Source organism: Zingiber officinale, chromosome 4A (genome assembly GCF_018446385.1).
Source record: "Zingiber officinale cultivar Zhangliang chromosome 4A, Zo_v1.1, whole genome shotgun sequence".
Lineage (NCBI taxonomy): Eukaryota > Viridiplantae > Streptophyta > Magnoliopsida > Zingiberales > Zingiberaceae > Zingiber > Zingiber officinale.
In genome coordinates, this window is record NC_055992.1 from 259329 (window position 1) to 284148 (window position 24820).

The 24820-nt window shown below is 35.6% G+C and overlaps 1 protein-coding gene across 2 annotated transcripts; it reads right to left on the bottom strand.

Moving 5' to 3' along the window:
* Nucleotides 1-6924: 6924 nt before the first annotated feature.
* LOC121969143 (protein STAR1-like) lies at nt 6925-24228 on the bottom strand. 2 transcript variants are annotated; one of them, XM_042519076.1, is made up of 4 exons: nt 23999-24228; nt 9885-10226; nt 7460-7647; nt 6925-7370 (listed from the first exon to the last, which is right to left on the bottom strand). In XM_042519076.1, exons 1-4 carry the CDS (start codon nt 24075-24077, stop codon nt 7116-7118), a joined length of 864 nt encoding a protein of 287 aa, XP_042375010.1. In that variant the 5' UTR covers nt 24078-24228; the 3' UTR covers nt 6925-7115. The 2 variants fall into 2 exon arrangements, with proteins under 2 accessions (XP_042375010.1, XP_042375011.1); XM_042519077.1 differs by lacking the exons at nt 6925-7370; nt 7460-7647; nt 9885-10226 and adding exons at nt 22758-23151; nt 23241-23428; nt 23565-23900 and having other exon boundaries at nt 23999-24204.
* Nucleotides 24229-24820: the final 592 nt, after the last annotated feature.

Here is a 24820-nt window from a genome sequence, read left to right on the forward strand (position 1 = left end):
ATAAATAAGCAACAAAACATGATTAAAGCATAACTTACTAGATGAATAATAATGCTAAAATTTAATCAATCCTAGACTCTGGAAGCATTTCCACTCAACATTAACAGTTTGTAAGTCGTCGTCGCTAGACTCTGTTAGTTCAACAAAATCCTCACTGCTGGATTTCTCTCCATCATCTATCTCCTCGTCAGTGACATTACCATCTACAAGTAATTGTGATGTAGATTGGATTTGTGAATCAATCGAATGTCTCTCTACTTCGTCATTCTGAAATGCATCATGGTTTTGAGCAGTAATAGTGTTCGGCATTTCTATGGTAGAACGAGACTTCAATCGACAAACAGACAACCATTCACTAGCTCTTCTTCTCTTCGTAGGATATTCAAGATAAACCACCTGACCCGCTTGTATTGTAAAAATGAAAGGTTCAAACTTATTGAACCTTCTGTTTGCATTAACCTCTACTAAATTATAATTTGGATGTATTCTGGTACCTGTTCTTGGGGTTGGATCATACCATGAACATTTGAACAACACACACCTTTTTATCGGTAATGCAGGATACTCAACCTCTATAATTTCCTCAAGTCTACCATAGTAATCAAACTCAGTGTTATTGGTGTCGATAGATCCTTTAACGCAGACACCAGAATTAAAAGTTAATCTCTGCGAATCTCGTTGTCTCACATGGAATTTGAGACCATTAACATAGTAACCCGAATAGACCATTATTTGGCGTAGGGGTCCAGATGCAAAATTCAATATTCTATCATCTTGTACATTAGGTATTCTTCGGTCTTTCACCTATCAAAATAGTAATACGAAAAATTAGGACCGAATTTATTTTAATAAAGAATTATGAAAATTTCTCTAACTCACATATATTTGAAACCATAATGCAAATTCGGTCTCTAACTTTTCAGCAACCTCACTTGCAGTCATTGATGGATTTTGAAGATGTAATTGTTGCTCAAGTCTACCATAGTAATCAAACTCAGTGTTATTGGTGTCGATAGATCCTTTAACGCAGACACCAGAATTAAAAGTTAATCTCTGCGAATCTCGTTGTCTCACATGGAATTTGAGACCATTAACATAGTAACCCGAATAGACCATTATTTGGCGTAGGGGTCCAGATGCAAGATTCAATATTCTATCATCTTGTACATTAGGTATTCTTCGGTCTTTCACCTATCAAAATAGTAATACGAAAAATTAGGACCGAATTTATTTTAATAAAGAATTATGAAAATTTCTCTAACTCACATATATTTGAAACCATAATGCAAATTCGGTCTCTAACTTTTCAGCAACCTCACTTGCAGTCATTGATGGATTTTGAAGATGTAATTGTTGCTCATACAAGCTTTGAAAAAAGGTAATTATAAGAAAATTAGGATATCAAGCAATTAACTACAACGAAATAAAAGCTTGATTAGAGAAGTTAACTTACTTTATGTAGGGTTTGACCTCATCACAGTTTAAGAGTATGTATGTTCTTGCAGCATGGTATTCTTGTTGAGTTAACCATCTAGAAACAGATGCACCCATTGGTTTACCAGAAAATTTGAAAATAGAAAGCATTGATGGATCTATATTCTGAGTATCATCGGAATTTCTAGGACATTTGCGGTGTCTGGTTTTAACATTATCAGCAAAATAATAAGAGCAGAAAGAAGATTTGCGGTGTTCTAGGACATTTGCGGTGTCCTCCACCGGATAAGCATTACATATTGACCCTTCAACTCTTGCTTTATTACGAATATTATTTTTTAATTTTCTCAAAAACCTTTCAAATGGGTACATCCATCTGTACTGCACAGGACCAGCTATTCGTGCCTCATATGGTAAATGTACCGGTAGATGTTCCATTGAATCAAAAAAACTTGGTGGAAATATACGCTCCAACTTACAAAGTATGAGAGGAATGTCAGTCTCTAGCTGAATCATATCAACCGTCATAATACACCTCGCTGTCAAATCTCTGAAAAAAAGACTCAACTCTGTAAGTGCTTGCCAAACATTATTGGGAAGTAAATCATGAAAAGCTATTGGAATAAGTCTTTGCATGAACACATGACAGTCATGACTCTTCATTCCAAACATCTTTAATTTGTTCATGTCAACGCATCGAGCCATATTCGAAGCATATCCATCTGGAAATTTGATTTCTTTTAACCAACTACATAAAGCTTGTTTACCATCTTTGTCCAATGTATAACAAGCTTTTGGAAACTTATTGGTTGTTTCATTCTGATGCAACTGGTCTGTTGACTAGTTCTTTTAATTATTCACATCATTTTGCAGTGTCCTTAGTTCTTCCAGGTACATTCATCATAGTGTTGAAGATATTATCAAAGAAATTTTTCTCAACATGCATCACATCTATATTGTGTCGAATGAGTAGATACTTCCAATAAGGCAACTCCCAGAATATGCTCCTTTTCTTCCAACCACACTTGCACATCCTCACAAGATACTTATTTATCTCATCAGAATTAGGCTGAGATACTGGGAGGAATCCATAACTATCTATTTGTTCAATAATTTCTTCACCTGAAGTATGGACTGCTGGGGGAGGTTTTCTGACTACAACATTCTTTAGAAAATTTTTCTTATTTCATCTAAAAGGGTGATCCAGTGGTAGAAATTTACGATGATTATCAAACCAAGATACCTTCCCACTGCAAGGCAATGAAAATGCATCGGACTCTGTCATGCAATGTGGGCATGCTAATTTACCAGCCGTGCTCCATCCCGACAACATTGAGTATGCTGGAAAATCACTGATCGTCCATAATAAGGCCGCATGCAATGTAAAATTAGTTATTTGCAATATCATAAGTAACCGACCCTATATTCCATAATTCATTAAGCTCGGCAATTAGAGGTTGCAAGAAAACATCTATCTTATCTTTTGGATTGGCTGGACCAGGAATAAGCACGGTAAGAAACATAAATTCATCTTTCATGCACATCCATGGTGGTAAATTGTACGGTGTTAATATAACTGGCCAAGATGAATATTGTTGTCCCGACTGACCAAATGGTTGAAATCCATCTGCAGAAAGTCCCAATCTCACATTTCGTGGTTCCATTACAAAGGAGGGAAAGACAGTATCAAGATGTTTCCATGCAGGAGAATCACAAGGATGACACATTATACCTCCTTCATGCTCATGCTCATGCTCATGATGCCACAACATGTGGTTAGCTGTAGCTGTAGATGCATACAAGCGTTGAAGTCTAGCAGTTAACAGAAAATAATACATCACTTTTCAAGCAATATTTTTTTTCTTCTTCCCTGGTATGCGATTACGATGCTTAAAACGAGGATGAGTACAGATTTTACATTCATTCAAATCACTGTCTTCATTCCAAAATATCATGCAGTTGTTTATACAACAATCAATTTTCTTTACAGGCAAACCTAAACCTCTGATCAATTTCTTTGTTTCATAGAAGCTATCAGTCATTATGTTATCAGTAGGGAGCAACTCTGACATCAATTGACAAATGTCATCGTAACATCTTTCTGAGAAATGATGTTCTGCTTTCATATTCAATAACCTTGCTGTAGCTGATAGTTGTGAATGACCAGAAGGAATGCCTTCCCACACTTCTCTTTCACTAGCCTTTAACATTTCATATAGTTGCTGATATTCAGGGGTTGGTATTTCATCTATATTCGAATAATCAACTGCATTCATCGCATCTTGAACCATTGATTACATTGAAATATCAATATTATTTGATACTTCAGGAGCTGTAACAGTAGTCCCAGAATACGAACCACCAGATGACCCAATTGGTTCATATATATAAGGTTCTCCGTGGCAATACCAATTGTAGTAATTTGGCACAAATCCATTTCTACATATGTGCATTTTTACGGTATCTTCATCACGAAATGCTCTATTTTGACATTTTTTATGATTGCATGGACACCGTAACTCAGAACGATTCATACATTCTGGATGACTTTTAGCAAAAATCACAAACTGTTCAACTTCAGCAATAAAATCATCTCTGATAAAACCATTGTCTAATCGATTGTACATCCAAGCTTTGTTCATATACATTGGTATAACCTAAAGAGAATATAAATTGAAACATTATTAAACTTGTTGTATCACTTGAAATAAGTTTAAATAAAGAATTATGTGCACAATTTCATCTCACGATCATCATATCATATTACCATAAATCACCTCTACACTAGAACAATTAAATGAAACTATTATAAACATGTTGTTCCTTATAGCATTATCAAATGAAATAATCATACATATATGAGAAGCATCGATCAAACTACATTTTATGCAAGTACAATAGCGAAATTGATCAAAATATGTCACGACACTTAAATTTTCTAGGGTTTACATTGTGCTCAGCTACGAACAGTAACAAAGCACCGCTACAATTGCGAGCAGGCTGCTGGCCGCGAGCAGCGAGTCGTGAGCAGGCCGCCAGCCGCGAGCATTGAGGCGCGAGCAGCCCGCTGGCCGCGAGCAGGCCGCTGCCCGCTGGCCGCAGACCGCGAGCAGGCCGCTGCCCGCTGGCCGCTGGCCGCCGGCCGCGAGCAGGCCGCCGGCCGCAAGCACTTTGCCGACCGTGAACAGGCCGCCGGCAGCGATCCGCGAGCAGGGCGCGGCTGCCGGCCGTGTGAAAACGCAAACGAGAGAGGAGAATAGAAGAGCATACCTGAGAGATCGCCGGAACGGTGTAAACGGGAGGAAAGGGCGCCGAGATCGCTGGAGAGAGCCGCCGGAAATCACCGCCGCTGAGGAAAGAAAGAGGTCGCGCGAAGAGGAAAGGGACAATCTGTGTCCTAAAACGTGATTTACCGACGGAACTATATTTTCGTCAGTAATTACCGACGGAACAATAATTCAGTCGGTAATCACTGACGGAATGGTTAATTCCGTCGGTGATTTCGGCTAGTTATCGGGTAAGGTTTAGCGAATGCAAAGAAAACGGGTACGGGCGGAAACTTACCGACGGAATATGCTTTCCGTCGGTATAATAAAACCCTAAACCCGTTAATTACCGACTGAATATCATTCCGTCGGTCATGTTTACGCCTGCACCCGCCTATTTACCGACGGAATAAGAAGTCCGTCGGAAATATACAAAATTCTAACGGCGATATTATGGGACTCCCCGACGGAATAGTTATTCTGTCGGTAATTACCGACCAATATAAATCTCGTCGGTACGTACCGACAGAGGTATTTTCAGTCGGTATACGCCGACGGAGTTGAGATTCCGTCGGTACTCCCGTCGTTAAACTCATGCATTTTTATAGTGTGTCATGCTATTTGGCTAAGGAGTTTGTTGAAAGAATTGAATCTGTCACAAGAAGATCCAACGGAGATTTATGTTGATAATAAATCTGCAATTGCATTGGCCAAGAATATGGTGTTTCATGAAAAAAGCAAGCATATTGATACAAGGTATCATTTTATTCGAGATTGTATATCGAAGGAAGAAGTGAAGCTTGAATACGTGAAGTCACAAGATCAAGTTGCCGATATCTTCACGAAATCGTTGAAATTTGATGATTTCAAGAAGCTACGTTTTTTTCTTGGAGTAATAAATCTAGTTTAAGAGGGGATGTTGAAAAATATAAACTAGATTAATTAAGTATTTAATATTGTGTGCATGAATATTAGAGGTCTTTTGGAGGATTCATGAATGACTCTTTGGATGATGCATGTATATCATTTAATATTAGTTCATGTATTTATGTAGATACATCTTGGGTATATCCTATAAATACCCTATAGATTTAACAATTTAGATATGAAGAAAATATAAAGAAGTAGTTTCCTCCCATTTTGAATGTTATAGTTTTTTGATTTTTACTCTTCATCTTCTAACAGACTCAAAGAACTATTTCAATTCGTCGGTGTAAGTCTTGCCTTGGTGTTGTCATCTCTGGTAGTAAACTATGCATGGCTAATGGTATCGACTCACACTTTAGTGCAATTTATTAAATTCTATTGATTTTGCTTGAATCTCTAATGGATAAAGAAGCCTCGCCTCCTAGTTGTTCCCGTTGGTTCTGATCTTGGTTTGGAAAATTTAAAAGGTGGAATTCAATATAATTGGTTGGAGTTTTGTGGAGTCCAAACAAGGTAGGGTTAAGTTGGGTCTAGTGACGATAAATTTGCCTTATGTGATGGGTATAAGATTGATTACGACAACTATAGATATTAGTAAGAGGTATGATAAAGTGACTTTTGGACCCAATATGAAAATATATGTCAGCAAGTCAAGTAAAAAGTAGAGTTTGATCAGATGTTTTAATGGTGAAATGCTTGTTGACAATTTGTTCTATTAAATTATATTGATGTTCTCCAATATAATTTGGGAAGTTAGGTTTCCTTCTTCATACTTTATCGTTATTTTATAATCTCAAAGTGAGTGCTTACTTAACCGGAAACTACATATCATGAAGTCTTTACTCGATCTCTCAGCTAAGGCTATATTATATGTGTTGAACAATCAATACTATCAGGCCAATGAGCATTAATTACTGGCCTACTAGTCCCCTAGGATGAGGTGTTGTCACAATGAGATCTGGAATTCGAATCTCGGCAAGCCGAGATAAATACCTCCTTTATGTGCTAGTCACTATTCCAAAAGCTGGTAGCCGATCGTGATTTACCTCCTCCGTGTTGACCCTGGGACGGGTTGACGGAGACGCTGAGGACGAACGTATTCATCTTTTGCCACAATTAATTACTGGCCTACTAGCTGCTTACTCAGCTTTCTTTCTTGCTTGTTTTAATTTGCCTAGCTAATGGCCACCGATTGGCATGACCTTCTTCAAGGCATTTATTGTCACCGAATTCTATTGCGCACTTCACATTGGCTTTTTGTTCTTGCTTCAGAACTAGTAACTGCTTTGACAACAGATTAAATCATACAGATTTTCATTCGCGATCGATTTAAGCAGAAACACCGGGATGACTGGACAGTTAAAAAAACATATACATGATCAGCACAAGCGCGACCAAATGGCTTTACACTGAACACACATCACCACAAACTTAATTTCCAACAATATTGAACCACACCTGCAGCAGCCATAAACACTTGAAAGTTTGCTAGGTGCTCAGTTCTAAGAAGCATCGAGCCATGGGGTGTTGAGCCTCAGACAAGCGCGACGGCTCAAGGACCTCCACAATCTCGCCGGCCACTAGAAGGCACACTAAGTCGGCAATACGTTGGATTTGCTTGACACTGTGAGACACCATCACAGTCGTCATCCGTCGAGTCTTCTTGAGGCGTACAATAGCTTCCTCGATATTTTGGGTTGATATGGGGTCCAATGCACTAGTTGGCTCATCCAAAAGGAGCACCTTCAAAGGAAGCCACCATGCATCACAAAGTTCAATCTCGGTTGTATTCAGTAGGCTAATTGAAAAAGGAATGAAATTGATTTTCAGACCTCAGGGTCATTTGCGAGAGTTCGGGCGAGGGCGACACGCTGGGCTTGGCCTACAGAGAGCTCGGAGGACGATTTCGATGCTAATGAAGGGTCCAAATCTGCCATGCTGAGAAGCTTCTTCACCTCTTCGTCATTTAGGTCGATCCCTTTCAACTTAGGCCCGTATCTCACGTTGTCTGCCACAGTTCCTGAGTCACAGAAACAAATGCAGAACTAAATATGCACGAGAAGCAATGATACAATAAGCTGATCTCAATCAAATGGTTTTAATTAGTTGATCACCTTCCCATTTTTGTTGTATCATTGCATATTAAACATTGTGTTTGAAGTTTATTGGCATCTCATGTTCGAGCATTTTGGGCAATTCTCTACTAAATGTGCTAAACCAGTCAGATCCCAAAAGCTAACTGATATAGATTAATTTTGAAATGGATTTTAAATCATTTTATTATTTATTTACATATTATATATTTTGAGTATTAGTATCATTTTGAGTCTAAGTTATCCTGATTTTATTTTTGAACTCTACTCAAAAATCTCATATTAATGGAGATATCTTTTCCTTATAAGTCCATTATTATTTTCTTATGTTTTCAATGAAAGACTTTATTTACAACCATTAAAACTCAACATTGAGATCACATTCCATTCTCAAAATATCTTAGAAAAATCACATTGCTTGGATGCAAAATTATATGAAAAAGTTTGGAAACCAAAATTTTGAAATTATTGAGATGAATAAGGATTAGTTGGGTATGATATTAGAGCATTATAGACTGGTTTTGGCTATAAACAAGCCGAGCCGAGTCGAGTTGAGTTTTAGGGTGTTCAAACTTATTTGATAAGGTAATCAAGCCGAGCCGAGCTTAAAATGAACCAAGCTTTTAAAATGAGTGTTCAAGCTTGACTTGGTTGATTTTTTATGAGCTTGAGCTTTTTTGAAGTTTGGTTTGAGCTTGATTCATTTAAATACTATCAAACTCTCAATTCAATCTTGGCTTGAGTTTGGTTCGAACTTGGTTCATTCAGATGTTATCAAGCTCTCAATTCAAGCTTGTTTGATTATTTGAAACTTTTAATTGTTTGATTAGTTATTGAGTTTGATAATTTAAATGTATTTATTTTATTTTATTGTTTATTTAACATATTGAAAAGAGTTTTATTAGTAAATATGATTTGTGAACATTATTCATGAACGTTGTTCGTGAACATTGTTCACGAACGTTAACGAGCTGAACATATATGTGTTCAAGATTGTTTGTTTAGCTTAACGAGCTGTTCAAGCTTGTTTGTTTAATTAATTCATTTACAACCCCATTGAGTAGAGAAAAAAATGCTAATATTGGAAAATTTTAAAATAATTATGTTTTCAGAAAGATTTTAAAAATATAAAGATAGAAAAAAGAGAAAAAGGAAAGGTTGAAATATAACTTTAGTTTCACATTTCTTCTAATTTAAAAAAAGGAAAAACATTTAAATTGAAATTCTTTCATACAGTACGCAATTTCATGCACATGTGGCAACCGAATCTTACATGGTGGGACACTAGTGCAATATAGAGCCCACGTGGCAAACAAGGCTTGTGTGACACCCATGAGATGCGACACGTACGTGGTAAACTAGGTCTATGTGGCACGTGTATGGCACATTATAGTACAATAAAGTTTACCTCATCCACTGCGTGGAAGGGTTGGTAGTTGGTACACTAACTAGCACGCGTGCTAACAAATTAAATTCACCCAAGATCTAAGTGAACTAGTGTCTCAAATTGGTGCGATGTAAATTGTCCAAGTGATCCAATAGGCCTAGGATAAATACAAGTAGGGTGTAGCCAATTAGGCATAGCTCAACCAAAGGTGTAGACTTAGTCTATATAAAGGCTATGAGTGGATAGGGCAAAATCACATAGACAAGGATTGTAAATTTACAACTAACTAACAATCCTCAAGCACCTTTCTTTCTCTATGCGACATCGATTAAGAGTAATCATCTTTTGCTATAATGAAACTCAAATCATCATGTATATACATTCTAAATGGTGGATATTGGCAACCTTATTTTTAAATCTATTGAACCATGAGATCTTCCTCGGTGGTGCAATCAACGAAAGAATCAAAGAACAAACAATCTTATTGTCTTATAAAAGATATTTGAGATATTTCAATTGCATATGAATAGTGGAGGGGAATTAAAAAGAAATGTGGGATACCATTTGAGATTAATATGAGTTAAAAAGTTAATATTTTTCATGGCAATTAGAATGTTGATGTGATTTTGACTAACAATGTTGTATATATAATAATTTTAATCAAGTTAAAATAACTTTGTTGTATTAATTTCGGTCCAAATTGCCAAAATGAGGTGACCTTCTTATAAAAAAAATCAATCAAAAAAGGGCACATAATATAAATAATTAACGGGTTACCGTCGAAGAGGGCGGGCATCTGGAAGAGCATACCGACCCTGCGGCGGAGCGCGAGGACGTCGAGGTCGCGGATGTCCCGGCCGTCGAGCATCACCGATCCGGCGGGCGGCTCCCACAGCCGGTTCAGCGCCCGGAGGAGCGTGGACTTGCCGCTGCCGCTGGGGCCGATGATCCCAACAATCACCCCCGCCGGCACCACCACGCTCACCCCCCGCAGGATCGCCTCCCCCGTCGTCTCCGACTCCTTCGTCAGCTCGCGCACCTCAATCTTCGCCGGCGGCGGCTGCGAAGAATCCGCCGCCGGACCATCCACCGTCACCAGCAGGTGCTCCCTCACCTCTTCTGTATTAGAATAGATCAAATTGCTAGTCATAGATTGGCCTGATCCATAAGCAAATTGTTACCTGCTGCTGAACCCATGCGTCGGGAGAGATCGATCGATTTATCCTAATTTGCTGGTGATCCGAAGATCGATCTTCCTCTTCATCTGTGCTTTGCTGGTTCCTTCCTTCTTATAATTAATTACAGGTGAGATCTAGGCGTCGTCTTGGGATCCAAGTTCAAGGGGAGGTTCTTGAAATGTACCTCAGTGAAATTACAGTTTTATCCTTGGTCGATAGATAGATCGATCGATCGAAGTGGGCAAGTCACGAAACAGATTTTTTCTTTAAAAATAAAAACGGTAACATCGACTTTTTATAAGAAAAAAAAAAAAGTAGGCAGTTGAAGTACGGTAGGACGTACTTTGGGTAGGATGATGCGGCCTCGGCTGTTGCCTTCCCCACATATGAGCGCCTTCCAAATCTACCAGCTGTCTACGCCTGATTATTTGGAATAATTTACAGCACAAGCAGTAGCCTGACACGTCTACCTGTTGTCTCATTAAGGTGGTTGGAATATTTTACACTGCGATAATTTGGACTCTTTTGCATGTCAATGATAGGGAGTTGTATATATTCTGTAATCTTTACATTGGCTTCCTCGTTAAAAAATATATGAAAAGCATCTTTTATTTTACAATTTCTCCAAAGATGCTAGCTTTTTGGCTACTAAAAGTTTTAGTAGACTGGTAGCATTCTGATGACAATCTTTCAAGATGGTCTAACATGTTTTGGTGGTAATTCAGTGAGCTCCGGTAGTGATGGTCCGACAAGCTTGTATGAACTCCATTGAAGCTCCTTGATCTTCAATTCATGTTTGATGAATTCAGGAAGTGATTAGCGGGAGGGGAGATTCCTAATGGTGGTTATAAATTTATTTTTTATATTAAATTTTGTTTCATTTCGATATAAAATACCTTTTTCATTTATTTATGAGTTAGTAGTTGAGTTTCATCCATAGTTTGTAGGATCGCATGGATTGGGATCGGTCAGGATCGGAACGTAAAATCTTATGATCCTACCGACCTTTAAAATTTATTTTTGTATTTTATAGGATGATCAAATTAATTAATCAATAGAGATTAAATCAATTTGATATTTGATTATTTTTTTAAAAAATAAATAAATAAAATCGAATTAATGATAATAATATTAATGGCAATAATAGATTGGAAATATGTATAATAAATAAATATAATTTATTTATAATTTTTAAATTTAAAAATAAATTTATATATATTTTAATAAGATAATTTGATTAAATTTGAAAAAAAAATCTATTTAACTATCTTATTTAAGTTAGCAGTTGATTGAATCCATCAACTAGTCTTAATCATTATAAATATAAAAAATAATTAAAACGATCCAACATAGGATCTTAAGATCACACTACCACATATAATATGAATCGACAAAAAGAATTAGAATGATCCAACAAAAGATCTTATCGGAGATCTATAGCAAATAAAGAAAACGAAAGCATTAAAAGAAGACTGTAAAATCGCAACTAAATCCAAAGACATTTTCTTTCTCATCATCGCTGGAAAAACTTAAAGATCAAAATGCCTGATGATGTGAGGGCGATGACTCCGTAATCTCGATTAGATGGGGAAAGCAAGATAGCCGAGTTACCTCTCTAACTCTCTATACGGAGACCATACTAGCTCATATATATCAAGCACAAACCCGTTAACAGTCTATCAATGCTAATGGTAACAGACAAATGATTTCTAAACATATAAATACACATTCAATAACACAAACCCACGATAAAAATATCAAATTAGATCACTTTAATGAGTTTATTTACACTAGCAAATCCGTGTGTTACTCACATGTCAGCCCACTTAATGGAGACTAAATCTACCAATCTCCCACTTATGTTACATATTGTATATAACACATAATACTTTAGTTGAGCTCAACAAAATCAAAACTTTATAGATGAAATATCTCTTTAGACAATATAGTCCATTAATTTCATCAGTGCAAACTAAAGATGTCATAGTTACTATAACGGTAAGAAACAGTAATTACAATATCAAAGTCATTAATGACATGTAATATGATTTTCCCATGCATATTCTCAATTGATCATTGTTATGACCCAAAAGTGTTTTAATCATGTTTACACACTTTATGTTAAACTGTAATAGTAAACCATGATTGTAATTTTATGACTCAAACTAGGGTCTCACAATATATTTACAAAGGCTATATGCAACACTGCATTAGTAAATCATGATGTTAAATTTAGAGCGTCAAAAATAAAATACATATGTATCTTTAAATTTCAATCTATACAATAAATATGTGTTCAGTATACAAAGCATTAAAAATCAAATACAGATTTTCACTAAATTGATACTTCATCAAAAGAAAGAACTCTCATATTCATCATATGTTGATGAAACATCTAGGACAATAATCCTTTATGAGCTGATCCATTAATACATAATTTGTCCTTATTTGCTCTATCATCACCTGACCACTCTGAACTCCTTTTACCGTAAGAAAATTGTTGTCAATGTACTTTGACTTCAACGAGCTACAGTTATTCTTAGAATAGAGTTCCGTAGTTTTATTATTACAATTGATTCTCAATGACTTATCAATGTCATTAACGATCTGTAATGTTGTGATAAAGTTCGACAACCATATCTCGTGAATTGGATGTTTCAAAACATACTAAAAATTCTGCCTCCATCGTGGAAGTCTCTCTAAGTGTTTGTTTGATGTTTTTTTCATGATATAACTCCTCCAACCATCATAAAAACATAACCTAAGGTGGACCTTCTACTGTCCAAGCATTTAGCAAAGTCGGAGTCTGAATATACAATCACCTTTAGCTAATTAGATCTCCGATATGTGAGCATATATGTATTCCTTAGTTCTTTGAAGAAAACACATAACCCTCTTTACAACTTTCTAATGCATTGGTACACGTTACTCAAATATATGTCTAACATCCCTACAATGTACGTAATATCAAGACGTGTACACACCTGTGCATATATAAGATTCTCTATAGCCAATACATAAGAGAGTTTATGGATTTCCTTTATTTCAAGTTCACATTGTGGACATTATTGCAAGCTAAATCTATCACCTCTAGATACATTAGTGTCGCTAGGTGTTCAATTCTACATATCATATCAAATGAGCACCTTTTTAACCTAGGCATTGTGTGACAGTCCAAGAATACCCCTTGAACGATCATGATAAATCTATATGCCTAATACAAAAGATGTTTCATCAAAGTTTTTCATTGCAAATTTTATTGATAGAAATGACTTGGTTTCATGCAAAAAAAAAATCTTTATTATTGCTTGCAAGTAAAATATCATCCACATATAGGACAAGTATTATAAACTTGCATCCACTAAACTTGACATACATGTACTAATCAATATGATTCTTCTCAAAACCAAATTAAATGACGTAATCACTTGATCAAGTTTTTTGTGTCATTGACAGAATGCTTGTTTTAAATCATAAATAGGCTTTTCCAATTTACATAGTAGGTTCTTTGTGTCATTAGATTCAAGGTTCTTCGACTACACCATGTATACTATCTCCTCAATATCACCATTAAGAAATATAGTTTTTACATCTATTTGATGTAGCTCTAAGTCATAATGAATTATAAGTGTTATGATTACCCTAAGGGTGTGTTTGGTTAGGGGTTATCCTTGATAACCTTGATTATCTATCCAAGGTTATCAACCAAAACCTTATTTAGTTTAGGTAATTGGTGATTCCCAAGTCATGATACATGTCGGATACGTCAGTAATTTGGGCATATAATCCAGAATTAGAAAACCATAGAAAAGTGAGGTTTTTCTTGATTCCATGGTTAACAAAATTTTTAAGTCAAAATTTCCCTTCAATATTTACCCTTTGAGACAAAAATAACCCTACAAATTTATCAAATCTCAATCCGCCCTTGGATATAATCAACCTCGAGTGTGTTCCAGATTCACAGAAAGCCCTAGCACAAGCAGCGTTCGTCCGCGGCGATCCTCCTCTCGCGCACACGTAGCTTTTGTCCCTCTCATGATGATCCTTCCTCTCGCGGCGATCTAGCGGCGTTCCTCCACGGTGATCCTCCCTCTCGCGCACACACAACGTTCCTCCCTCTCGCGGCGATCTAGCGGCTTTCCCCCTCGTGAAGAACCCTAGCGGCACCCCCCCCCCCCCCCCCCCTCAAAAGACGTCCCATTTGCGAACATCCCCACTCACCTCTTGGAAAAGGTATGATCTTCGACACTATTAATACGTACCTTAGACTTTTGATCATTTTTTTTTTACAGTATTATGGGGGTAGAGCTCACGAATATTGGCAGAGGGTGGAGAGCTCATGAAAGGGCAAGAGTGTAGAGCTTGTGAATGGGTGGGAAATAATTCTAGCTAAATTAGTTTCCTTTAAAAAGTTCACATTTAATTGTTGATCATAATACAGGAGTTGCTTTTACCTGTATTTGTTTCCATAGCAAATTCCATGATGGATTTTCTTGTAAGGTTGCATTGAACAAGTTCAATAGTTCAAAATTGGATCTACTTGTTAACGATTGTTGCATCATGAAAGACCTATTTTTTTCCCATGAAAGAACCCTACCGACATTCTTCATGTTTGTTTTAGCATTGTCTTCTTGCCCTAATGTTTTAGGTTCTGTTTAGGTCTTGTTTAGTTCTTGATGTTTAGTTGCTGTTTAGTTTTTGTTTAGTTCTTGTTTAGATCTTGCTGTTTAGATTTTGTTGTTTAGTTCTTGATATTTAGTTCTTGTTGTTTAGTTGATGTTTAGTACTTATTTTGGTGTTGTTTAGTTGTTATTTAGTCTTTGTTTAGTTCTTACAACTTGTAAGTTGAAGCTACAAATTCTCTTTCAACTGTTTAGTTTTTGTTTAGGATCTTGTTGTAACTCGAGATTTTCTACCTTGCTAATTGACTGTTTGGTTCATTGCCCTATTTACATGATAGGCTGATATGACTCGGTTAGCAGTAAGACAAAAGATGAAAATGATTTCTGTATTCATTATGTGCATGAAGATAATGGAAAGCAAGTTATTTATGCTTTTATCGTTGACAATTGTCTTAGCTACTAAGAGAATGAGTGCTAGATTGAGGAGGAGCATATCATATGCTTATCAGGCATTATCTAAATATAATAGTAGGTCTATAAACATAAATGAGATGACTTTTTATAGTGATCAACAATGTATTGATAACTGTAGGATGGATAGAAGGTATTTAAGCAAACTTTGATATTTGTAATGACGTAGAATGGATAGAAGGTCTTTAAGCAAACTTTGTTATTTGCTAACAACACATGGAAAATTGAAAGGAAACATAAATATGTTAATTAGTGAACTTGTAATATCTTTTCTTCACATTATTGCACATAATGTGAAGAATAGGGTCTTGAAACGCCAAACAGCTAGATCTGGCGGGATAGTTAGTAGGTAATTTCATTTAGTTTTGAATTCTGTTCTACGGTTACACAACATTGTGCTTAAGAAGCCAGAAACAATTCTAGAAAATTGCACGGATGAGAGGTGGAAATGGTTCAAGGTATAAGTATATAATTTCTATACATTTATTTTTATTAATCAATTTAATGTACATAATAAAATAATTTGATTTTATGATAGTTCTTTGAGTGTAGGGTTGTTTGGGAGCATTAGATGAGACTTATATTAATGTCAATGTCCCAACAAATGATAAACCTAGGTATCAAACTAGAAAAGGTGAAATTGCAACCAATGTCTTGGGTGTATGCACACCGAACATGCAATTTAGCTATGTCTTACCGGATTGGGAAGTATTTGCGGTAGATGGTAGAGTCTTAAGGAATGCTATTAGTAGGAGGAATGGCTTGAAGATTCCTTAAGGTAATTAAGTTATAAGTATTATAAAATAATTGTCACTTGCAATATATATATATATAATTTGCGTGATGTTGGATACACAAATGAAATGAGGAAGGATTTTTGGCATCATATAGAGGTCAAAGGTACCACTTGACTGAATGGAGGCAAGATTACCAACCAACAATAGCCAAATAATACTTTAATATGAAACACTCTCAAATGAGAAATTGCATTGAGAGGTCTTGGCATTTTAAAAGCTAGATGGGCTATATTGAGAGATAAGTCATTTTATTCTTTTAAGACCCAATGTAGAATTATTTTTGCTTGTTGTATTCTCCATAATTTCATAAGGTATGAAATTACAATTGATCTGATAGAGATTGAGCTTAATGTCCTTGAGTCAAATGAAAGTGATAATGAAGATGATGATGCTACTGCTACTGCTGATGATCTAATTAGGCATTGTAAGACCAATTATACTTGGACTGAATAGAGAGACAAGCTTGCAGATGATATGCTCACGAGTTGGCAGTCATCAATTAATTAAATTTAATGTTCTTTCTTGAAATTTTGGTTTCATTTCCATGTACTAAAATTTTTGATTATGTTGTATTTGGGTTTATTATCCATTTGAATCATTTGAACAATTTGATTGTATCTACATTTTGTATATTATTCATTTGAACAATTTTATTATGCTTCATGCAAGAATAATGTGTTATTTGGATAGTTTAATTTCAGTTTTCAATGGAAGAAAAGAGTGAAAAGATGTCAAAAGTAGTTGAACAAGTAGAAAGTTCAATGCCACTGAAGTTCAAAAGAAAAACTCAAAGGACCAAACAGTTGTGGACAAAACAAGAGGATGCTGCATTAGTTGACTGCCTTGTTGAGTTGAGTAAAGATTTAGCTTAGAAGAGCGAGAATGGTTTTTGAACTAGGTACTTGGTGCTCATGATTGCTAAATTGCCATTAAACAATTTGAAGGCTACCCCTCATATTGGTCAAGGTACAAGCTAATGAAGAGACAGTTCCATGCTATCAACGAGATGTTGAATCATAGCAGTGGATTTGGTTGGAGTGATGTTGAGAAGTGTATCATTACAACAAAAGATGTTTTTGATGATTGGGTTAAGGTAACTTTTTCTATTTTATGTTTTTCCATTTCTTTTATGATTGTGGGGTTTTTTTTGCTAATGATATGTTTTAATTTAGAGTCATCCGACTGATATTGGTTTAAGGAACAAAGAGTTTCCTCACCTTGATGACTTGATGTTTGTGTGGGGGAAAGATCGTGCCACATGAGCTAATGCAGAAACCCCTGTTGATGTAGTAGAAGAGATAAATTTATGCGATGAAGAGGTTGACATGTTTAATGCAGAAATCACCGCTGAATGTTAGAAAGATTAAGAATCTGATGATGTCAACCAAGCAATAAGAAAATCTGAGACTCTAGATTCATCAATTTGTCTGTCAAACAAGAAGTTAACCACTAGAAAGAGAAAAGGGAAGACTGATGATGTTCTAGGTGACTTCGTGGGAGAGATTCATAAATATGTTATTGCTGTTAATGAGGCTAATTAATGAGGAGATGAAGGGAATTTCCACCTACTTCAAGAAATAAACTAAGAGTAGTCATAGAAAAATGAAGATATAAGATGAGTTAATAGAACTTTCTAAATTCTCTGAGCGAGAAATTATGGATATTGGGGAGTGTATTCTCAAGGATGAACATAAGGTTGACAATTTCTTCGTATTGCCAAAGCCATTTAGGAGAAATTATGTGGTGAAGTAGCTCAATGAAATCCATTCAAAATAGATTAGATATTTGAATTAGGTTGTTGGTACTTATATTTTGATATACTTTTGGACAATCATGATACTATTTTGAACAAAACTTATTGGATGAATATCATTTTGGATTGAACTTGGATGATATTTTATTTTATGTTTATCAAAATTGCTGATTGAATTAGTTCAAAAATGAAATGTTTATTAAGTTTTAACGATAGTATGTCATTTTCTATTTGTATTGTTGGTTAAATCGGATACAATTTCTGTTTGTATTGATGATAGTATGTTATTAAATTTTGTTGTTATATTTATGTTTTTCAGTGTAGTTCTTTTACTTTGACACTGTCCTTACCCAGCAATATTGGTACATTGCATTTTAACATGCTTGTTATTAAGTTGAATTGGTTAGCATTAAAGGGCGAAAGAATGGGAGATGGAGCTACTTAATATATTTAGAAGTGATTTTTATGCCTCAGGCATTATTTGCAACATAATCTTATATTTAACTCTATGTTATGACAAGATGCATGTTGCCAACCTCAAGTACTTGGGATTCATGACGTTGTTTCCCCATACTTATTGGGAGCTCAATATGGTTACTTGACATTTGACAATATTGGATTGATACAATCTGCTTCATGCTCCATACTTTTTGCGTAATTACAATAATCACAGATAAAAGATTTGGCTCTATGTGTTCTCACACACAAGTTCATGCTTCATTAATTAACTATTCCTTTTGTCACAGGCCCTAGTTATTGACTCACTTATTTCTTGTGAAACATAAGATGAAATGTTCTAAAATTTTGCAGGGAATTTGTTGTGTTACTATATTAATTATTGCTACGATAGTTATTTAATTGCTTCAATGTTTTCTTTTTCACATTGTGTATCTGCTGCTGTGTTATTACAATAAGTAGCTGTAGTAATCTCTATATGCTACATGAAAAGTGCATTGGGATATCAAGATATAATCATGGAAGTGTTCTTTATGTTGTGTTACCTTATTATGTATCATGATAAATAGGATAATTTAACCAAATGAAATAATCAAGATGATTTAGTATCTTGATAATACCATCAGAATGTCTGGGTCAAACGGTTATGCTTTTACACTTTGCTGATTCCTATACATGCTGCTAAAGTTAGGTGATATCACAAGAATCAGTTGGTATGCTTCAAAACCTACGCTATTGAAAGCCCAAGACACCTGATACTGTCTACTTTATGTGGTTTATGAGTTTAAGGCTTTTTCCCCCAAAAGAAAAAATCTACGTCTCTTGCTGAACCCTTTTCAGTGTGTAATTCATGTTTTTGTGATCTTGAACTTCTAAGTTCTATGTACCTCTCCTACATAATCACTTACGGATACACTATACAAATTGTCGAGATGTAAACCTTTTGTTGAATCGAGAAGAGATCAATTGGTTTGGTTGTAGGACCAAAGCTTAGAATCTTGAGATCCTACAATTTTATTAAATTATATTTAAAACAATATTTATCATATGTACTAACTTTCAGTACACAGTATCAATTTGAACATTGTATCATTCTAGCATTATGAACTATAACTAAAATTACTTATATAATGGTATATATGAACAGTCCATTGTAATTATAAAAATGCTGCATCTTTATAGTCTACCAGATGAATACTAAGCATCAGGTGTATGATAATGGCATAAGTAAAAAGAAAAAATCTCTTAGTTGATAATTGATTTTTTTAAAAAATGATTTCTTGCTTGTGCTCTCCTTTTTCAAAAAATTACTAAAGCAATGGCATTTTCATTGCTTATTGTGGAGTTCTTATTGTTGAGTTCTTTTGCATCAGTATCTATCTGCTTGCCCGTGGGAGTGGCCTAGCTGAATCATAAGTTTAATTGATGCAACAACGAAATAAACTTCGAGAAGATTTAAGCCTTGATGGAGACTTTGGAGAATCTTTACTTGCTTCTTCTTTTTTCAAAAAAAAAATAAATATAATTTTTGACCTTGGGATATTCAACTCCCAAATTATCTGTACAAAATTTAAATTTTAGAAATTACAAATGGCTAAACTAGAATATCAGAAATCATAAGGGTCAAATTAAAAAAATTCTTAAAAATTATGTTCCACCCGAATTTCTGATTAATCTAGTAAGAAATAATTTATATTAGATTCTTAAATTATGCCTAGTATAAATGTATAATTTAAAGTTAATCTTATACATGCTTTGGATTTTAATGTGTTTTATCTTATACATTGTTCAAACGAATTATTTAAATGTCTACTATTTATTTTTCGAGATGGAATTTTTTTCTATATTATCTGACGAATTAATCTAAAAAAGAAAAATTTTGAATTTTTTTTCTATTAAAGTATTTTCTATGATTTTTTAACGAAAATGGTATTTTAAAATTAAAAAAAAAATACTCTGTAGACTTATTTTTAAAAACTTTTAGTTATTTTGTGATAAAACATAATATTTTCTATCATGATAAAAATTTTTAATATTTTTTAAATTTTATCTAAATTATTACGAATTATTTTTTGAAAAGTTAATTTTTAATATTAAAAATTGAGGAAAATAGAAATTCGGGAACTTTCATTTTTCTAGTATTCGACAATCTATTTTTTATATCCAAAAAATTTTAGAGTTTAAAAATATTTTTAAGATTTATCTTCGAAAATTCAGTTGTTCTAATAAAATAAATCAATTTTGTTCATTAAACTAATTCTTTTTCTTGTGAAAATTTTTCTACTCATATAAATTATTCTATTTATATTTGAAAAAAAGTTATAGAATTTTTTGAATCAAAAAATATTTTTTTAAATTAAATTTTAAAAATTATTTTTGAAAAATATTATCTTACTGATAATTCTTGTAATGTACCGCTAGAAAGATATTTCAAATTTTTCTACCAGTTTTTTATTTCCAAATTCTTTTTTGATATGATCAAAGAAGGAGAAATAGGTACAAGTTAAGGGGAGTACAAATGTATAAGTTAAGGGGGAGTACAAATTTTGTAATTTTATTTACTTGCTTGTATTGCAATATTTATTTTTTCTAATTGCAACTTATTTTATTTTAATTAAAACTTCTTTACTTCTTTACATAATAATATTATTAGTTTATGTTTAATCCTAACTTTAACTTCGGTTAATGCACATCAAAAAGGGGAAGATTGTAAGTACCCCGTAGTAGTTTTGATATGGTCAACCAAGTTAAATTATGTCCTGTGTATTTGATCTTTGTGTCTAAGTGTGCATGAGCTTAGGAACACAAGAAGTTGAACGGAAGACGTAGCTAGCGAGAAGGATGACACGGAAAAAGGAGTCGATGAGCTCAGTGCATCCGAGGGACGAGAAGCTACGAAAGAGTACACCAGTGAGCGAGAAGGATGTGCGCGGTGTCCAAGGGATGAGAAGCTGGAGAGAAAGTCTGCTCGAAGAGAAGGTCGGAGTTGGGTTCGGGTGAGCTCAACTCCGGATAGCCGAAGCATCACCTACACAAGAAGAGATTAGCTTATGGGAGCCGATCTGCCTTCTGTCTTATGAAATGCGTCTTCCATATCTTGGAAGGTACTTTCGATAAATAGTACGAAGGCGCATTCTAGCCTATGGAAGGTGCCTTCCCTAGCCATTACTCGAGGATAAAATCTTATCCTCGGAAAATAGAATTTGTCCAATGGAAGATGCCTTGGACCACTTTAAAGACGTCTTCAAGCTGCGGATAATATTTTTCAGTGACTATAAAAATATCCCTGGATGTAGGAAATATTCATCAACTCTTGTATTGATTTCTTAGTTTATTTCTGAGCATCCAAGGAGTGTAAGAGACCGCCTTTAAAGAAGTAGATTTTCTAGTGCTTTTTATTTGCCTTGGATTAACAACCACCTAGGTTGGAACCAAGCAACTTTCTACCTCTTTTATTATATTAGTTACGTTATTCAACTGCTTTAATTTAATTGCATTTCTAATTTGAGATCAAGAAAGAATATTTTTATTTGACAGATAATTCACTCCCTTCTTGCTGATCGACCCCGCTGCTCCATCAATTGATTGCTGCTTAATGGCAGTTGACTACTAATAAACAGTTGAGCACTACAATCCATTAACAAACACCATGAGCCCAACTTTATGGTTAACAGACCAACATAACAATCGATTAATGGCTCTAGTCTAACTGCTCAATCGTTTACAAATAATTTTGTGCTCGACTTTAAGGCCAACATTCAACCAATACTTCATGGCCGTTAATTGCTATAACTAGTCGAGTCCACCAGTCAATCTAGAAACCTTCTATATGCAATTCAAGTCAAACAGTTCATGGCAGTCGATTTCTATAAGCAATCTAGTGCCCCAATAGACTAAAAAAATGTTTTGTGCCTGATTTCAGGCTCAACAGTCGATTGCTACTATATATATAGCAATTGAATCGTAACACCAGTCGAGCCCCGGATCGGCTATAAAACTTTTTGTTTGTCAATTCAGATACACCAGTTAATTGATCCATTTTGACAGTTGACGATTTTATCATCTGCTGATCTCTGACAAATTTTTTTTTTTCAAAAAATCATGGTTCTCTAACCGTTGTTCTTCGGGATTTAGGATTATGAAGAATTTAAAATCCTAAATTTTCTTATACCAAAACTCGATGAATATGCATATTTAAATGTGTTATATCAAAATCTAACACATCCTAATGCTGTAAATTCAATGACAACCATTCTAAGTAAAATCATTAGTCTGAATTTTGGGGTGTCCTTTGGTAAAATTTCATCCAGATTTAATTATCGTGCCACTAAATCAAACAAGCTATCTAAATGATTACCACCTTCTTTAGCGCATTTGATAATAAATATAATTATTTTGTTACCAAATTCTATTGTCATTTCAGAGGATTTAAGTCAGAAAACAGTTAAATATATATATATAGCTTACACTGGACACACATCGCCACTATCTTATAAAGCACTTGAAAGTTTGCTAGGTGCTCAGCTCTAAGAAGCGTCGAGCCATGGGGTGTCGAGCCTCAGACAAGCGCGACGGCTCAAGAACTTCCACAATCTCGCCGGCCACTAGTAGGCACACTAAGTCGGCAACACGTTGGATTTGCTTGACACTGTGAGACACCATCACAGTCGTCATCCGTCGAGTCTTCTTGAGGCGTACAATAGCTTCCTCGATATTTTGGGTTGATATGGGGTCCAATGCACTAGTTGGCTCATCCAAAAGTAGCACCTTCAAAGGAAGCCACCATGCATCACAAAGTTCAATCTCGGTTGTATTCAGTGGGCTAATTGAAAAAGGAATGAAATTGATTTTCAGACCTCAGGGTCATTTGCTAGAGTTCGGGCGAGGGCGACACGCTGGGCTTGGCCTACAGAGAGCTCGGAGGCCGATTTCGATGCTAACGAAGGCTCCAAATCTGCCATGACGAGAAGCTTCTTCACCTCTTCGTCACTTAAGTCGATCCCTTTCAACTTAGGCCCGTATCTCACGTTGTCTGCCACCGTTCCTGAGTTGTACATAAATTTAATCAAGTTAAAATAATCGTGTTATATTGATTTTGGTCTAAATTGCTAAAATGAGGTGGCCTTTTAATTATTATTTTTTCAAAAAAGGGCACATAATATAAATAATTAATGGGTTACCGTCGAAGAGGGCGGGCATCTGGAAGAGCATCCCGACCGTGCGGCGGAGCGCGAGGACGTCGAGGTCGCGGATGTCCCGGCCATCGAGCATCACCGATCCGGCGGGAGGCTCCCACAGCCGGTTCAGAGCCCGGAGGAGCGTGGACTTGCCGCTGCCGCTTGGGCCGATAATCCCAACGATGACCCCCGCCGGCACCGCCACGCTCACCCCCCGCAGGATCGCCTCCCCCGTCGTCTCCGACTCCTTCGTCAGCTCGCGGACCTCAATCTTCGGCGCCGGAGGCGAAGAATCCGCCGCCAGATCATCCACCGTCACTAGCAGCTCCCTCGCCTCTTCTGTATTGAATCAGTAGAACAGATCGAATTACTAGTCATAGCTAGATTGGGGGCGAAATCAGCAATTGATCGATTACAATTGATATGCAAATTGTTACCTGCTGCTGAACCCATGCGTTGGGAGAGATCGATTTCTCCTGATGTGCTCGGGATTCGAGGATCGATCATCCTCTTCATCTGTGCTTGTCGTCTCGGGATCGAAGTTTAGCACCTCAGTGAACTGACAGTTTTATCCTCTTGGTTTATTGATCGTCGATAGAAGTGGGCGAGGCATATATGAAACAGATTTTTAAAATATATTAAAAAAATAAAAGTGTAATATCGACTTTTTGTAAGAAATGAAGGGGAAAAAAAATCAAAAAGTGGCCAGTTGAGGTACGACAGGACGTACCTTTGGGAAGGATAACCCGGCCTCAGTTGTTGCCTTCCCCATATCGAACATCTACCTGTTGTCTACACTGATTAAGATAGTTGGATATTTTACAGTCATAACGGATGATCCGTCTGAAAATATGGATATAGTTAACTGGCCAGTAAAATGTATGTTGGCTGTCTGGGTAAATCCCTTGGCCATGTAACCTTAGTGAAGTTTTTTTTTGGAAGGAGCCTCAAATGAAAAATATACTAGAAAGAGTAAGTTCGAATGATAGTAAGGAGATTCTTTGATGCAGTCATTTCGACTTTTAAGTAAGTCTTTTACTTTGGGGCTTAGGTAACTCTTTGGAGAAGAAGGAGAAGTTGTAAGAGAAATTAGGATTTGATACATTATATGTGCATAGTGCATACCTTTTCTCATGAGGACCGGCTATTTCTTATAGGATCGGAATTATTTGTTGCGTTCTCCTCGTTTCTTACCAACGTTATCATATTTTTGGAAATAAATAGTGATTATAGTCCATTTATTTCAAAGTAAATAGTTG

Bases quoted from the DNA above. Each gene is read 5' to 3' on its own strand.
- LOC121969143 (XM_042519076.1), bottom strand. From the start codon at position 24,077: ATGAAGAGGATGATCGATCCTCGAATCCCGAGCACATCAGGAGAAATC. The intron at 10,227-23,998 runs GTAACAATTTGC...ATTCTAATACAG, and splicing joins ACGCATGGGTTCAGCAGCAG to AAGAGGTGAGGGAGCACCTG. The intron at 7,371-7,459 runs GTCTGAAAATCA...CTTCCTTTGAAG, and splicing joins CTCTCGCAAATGACCCTGAG to GTGCTCCTTTTGGATGAGCC.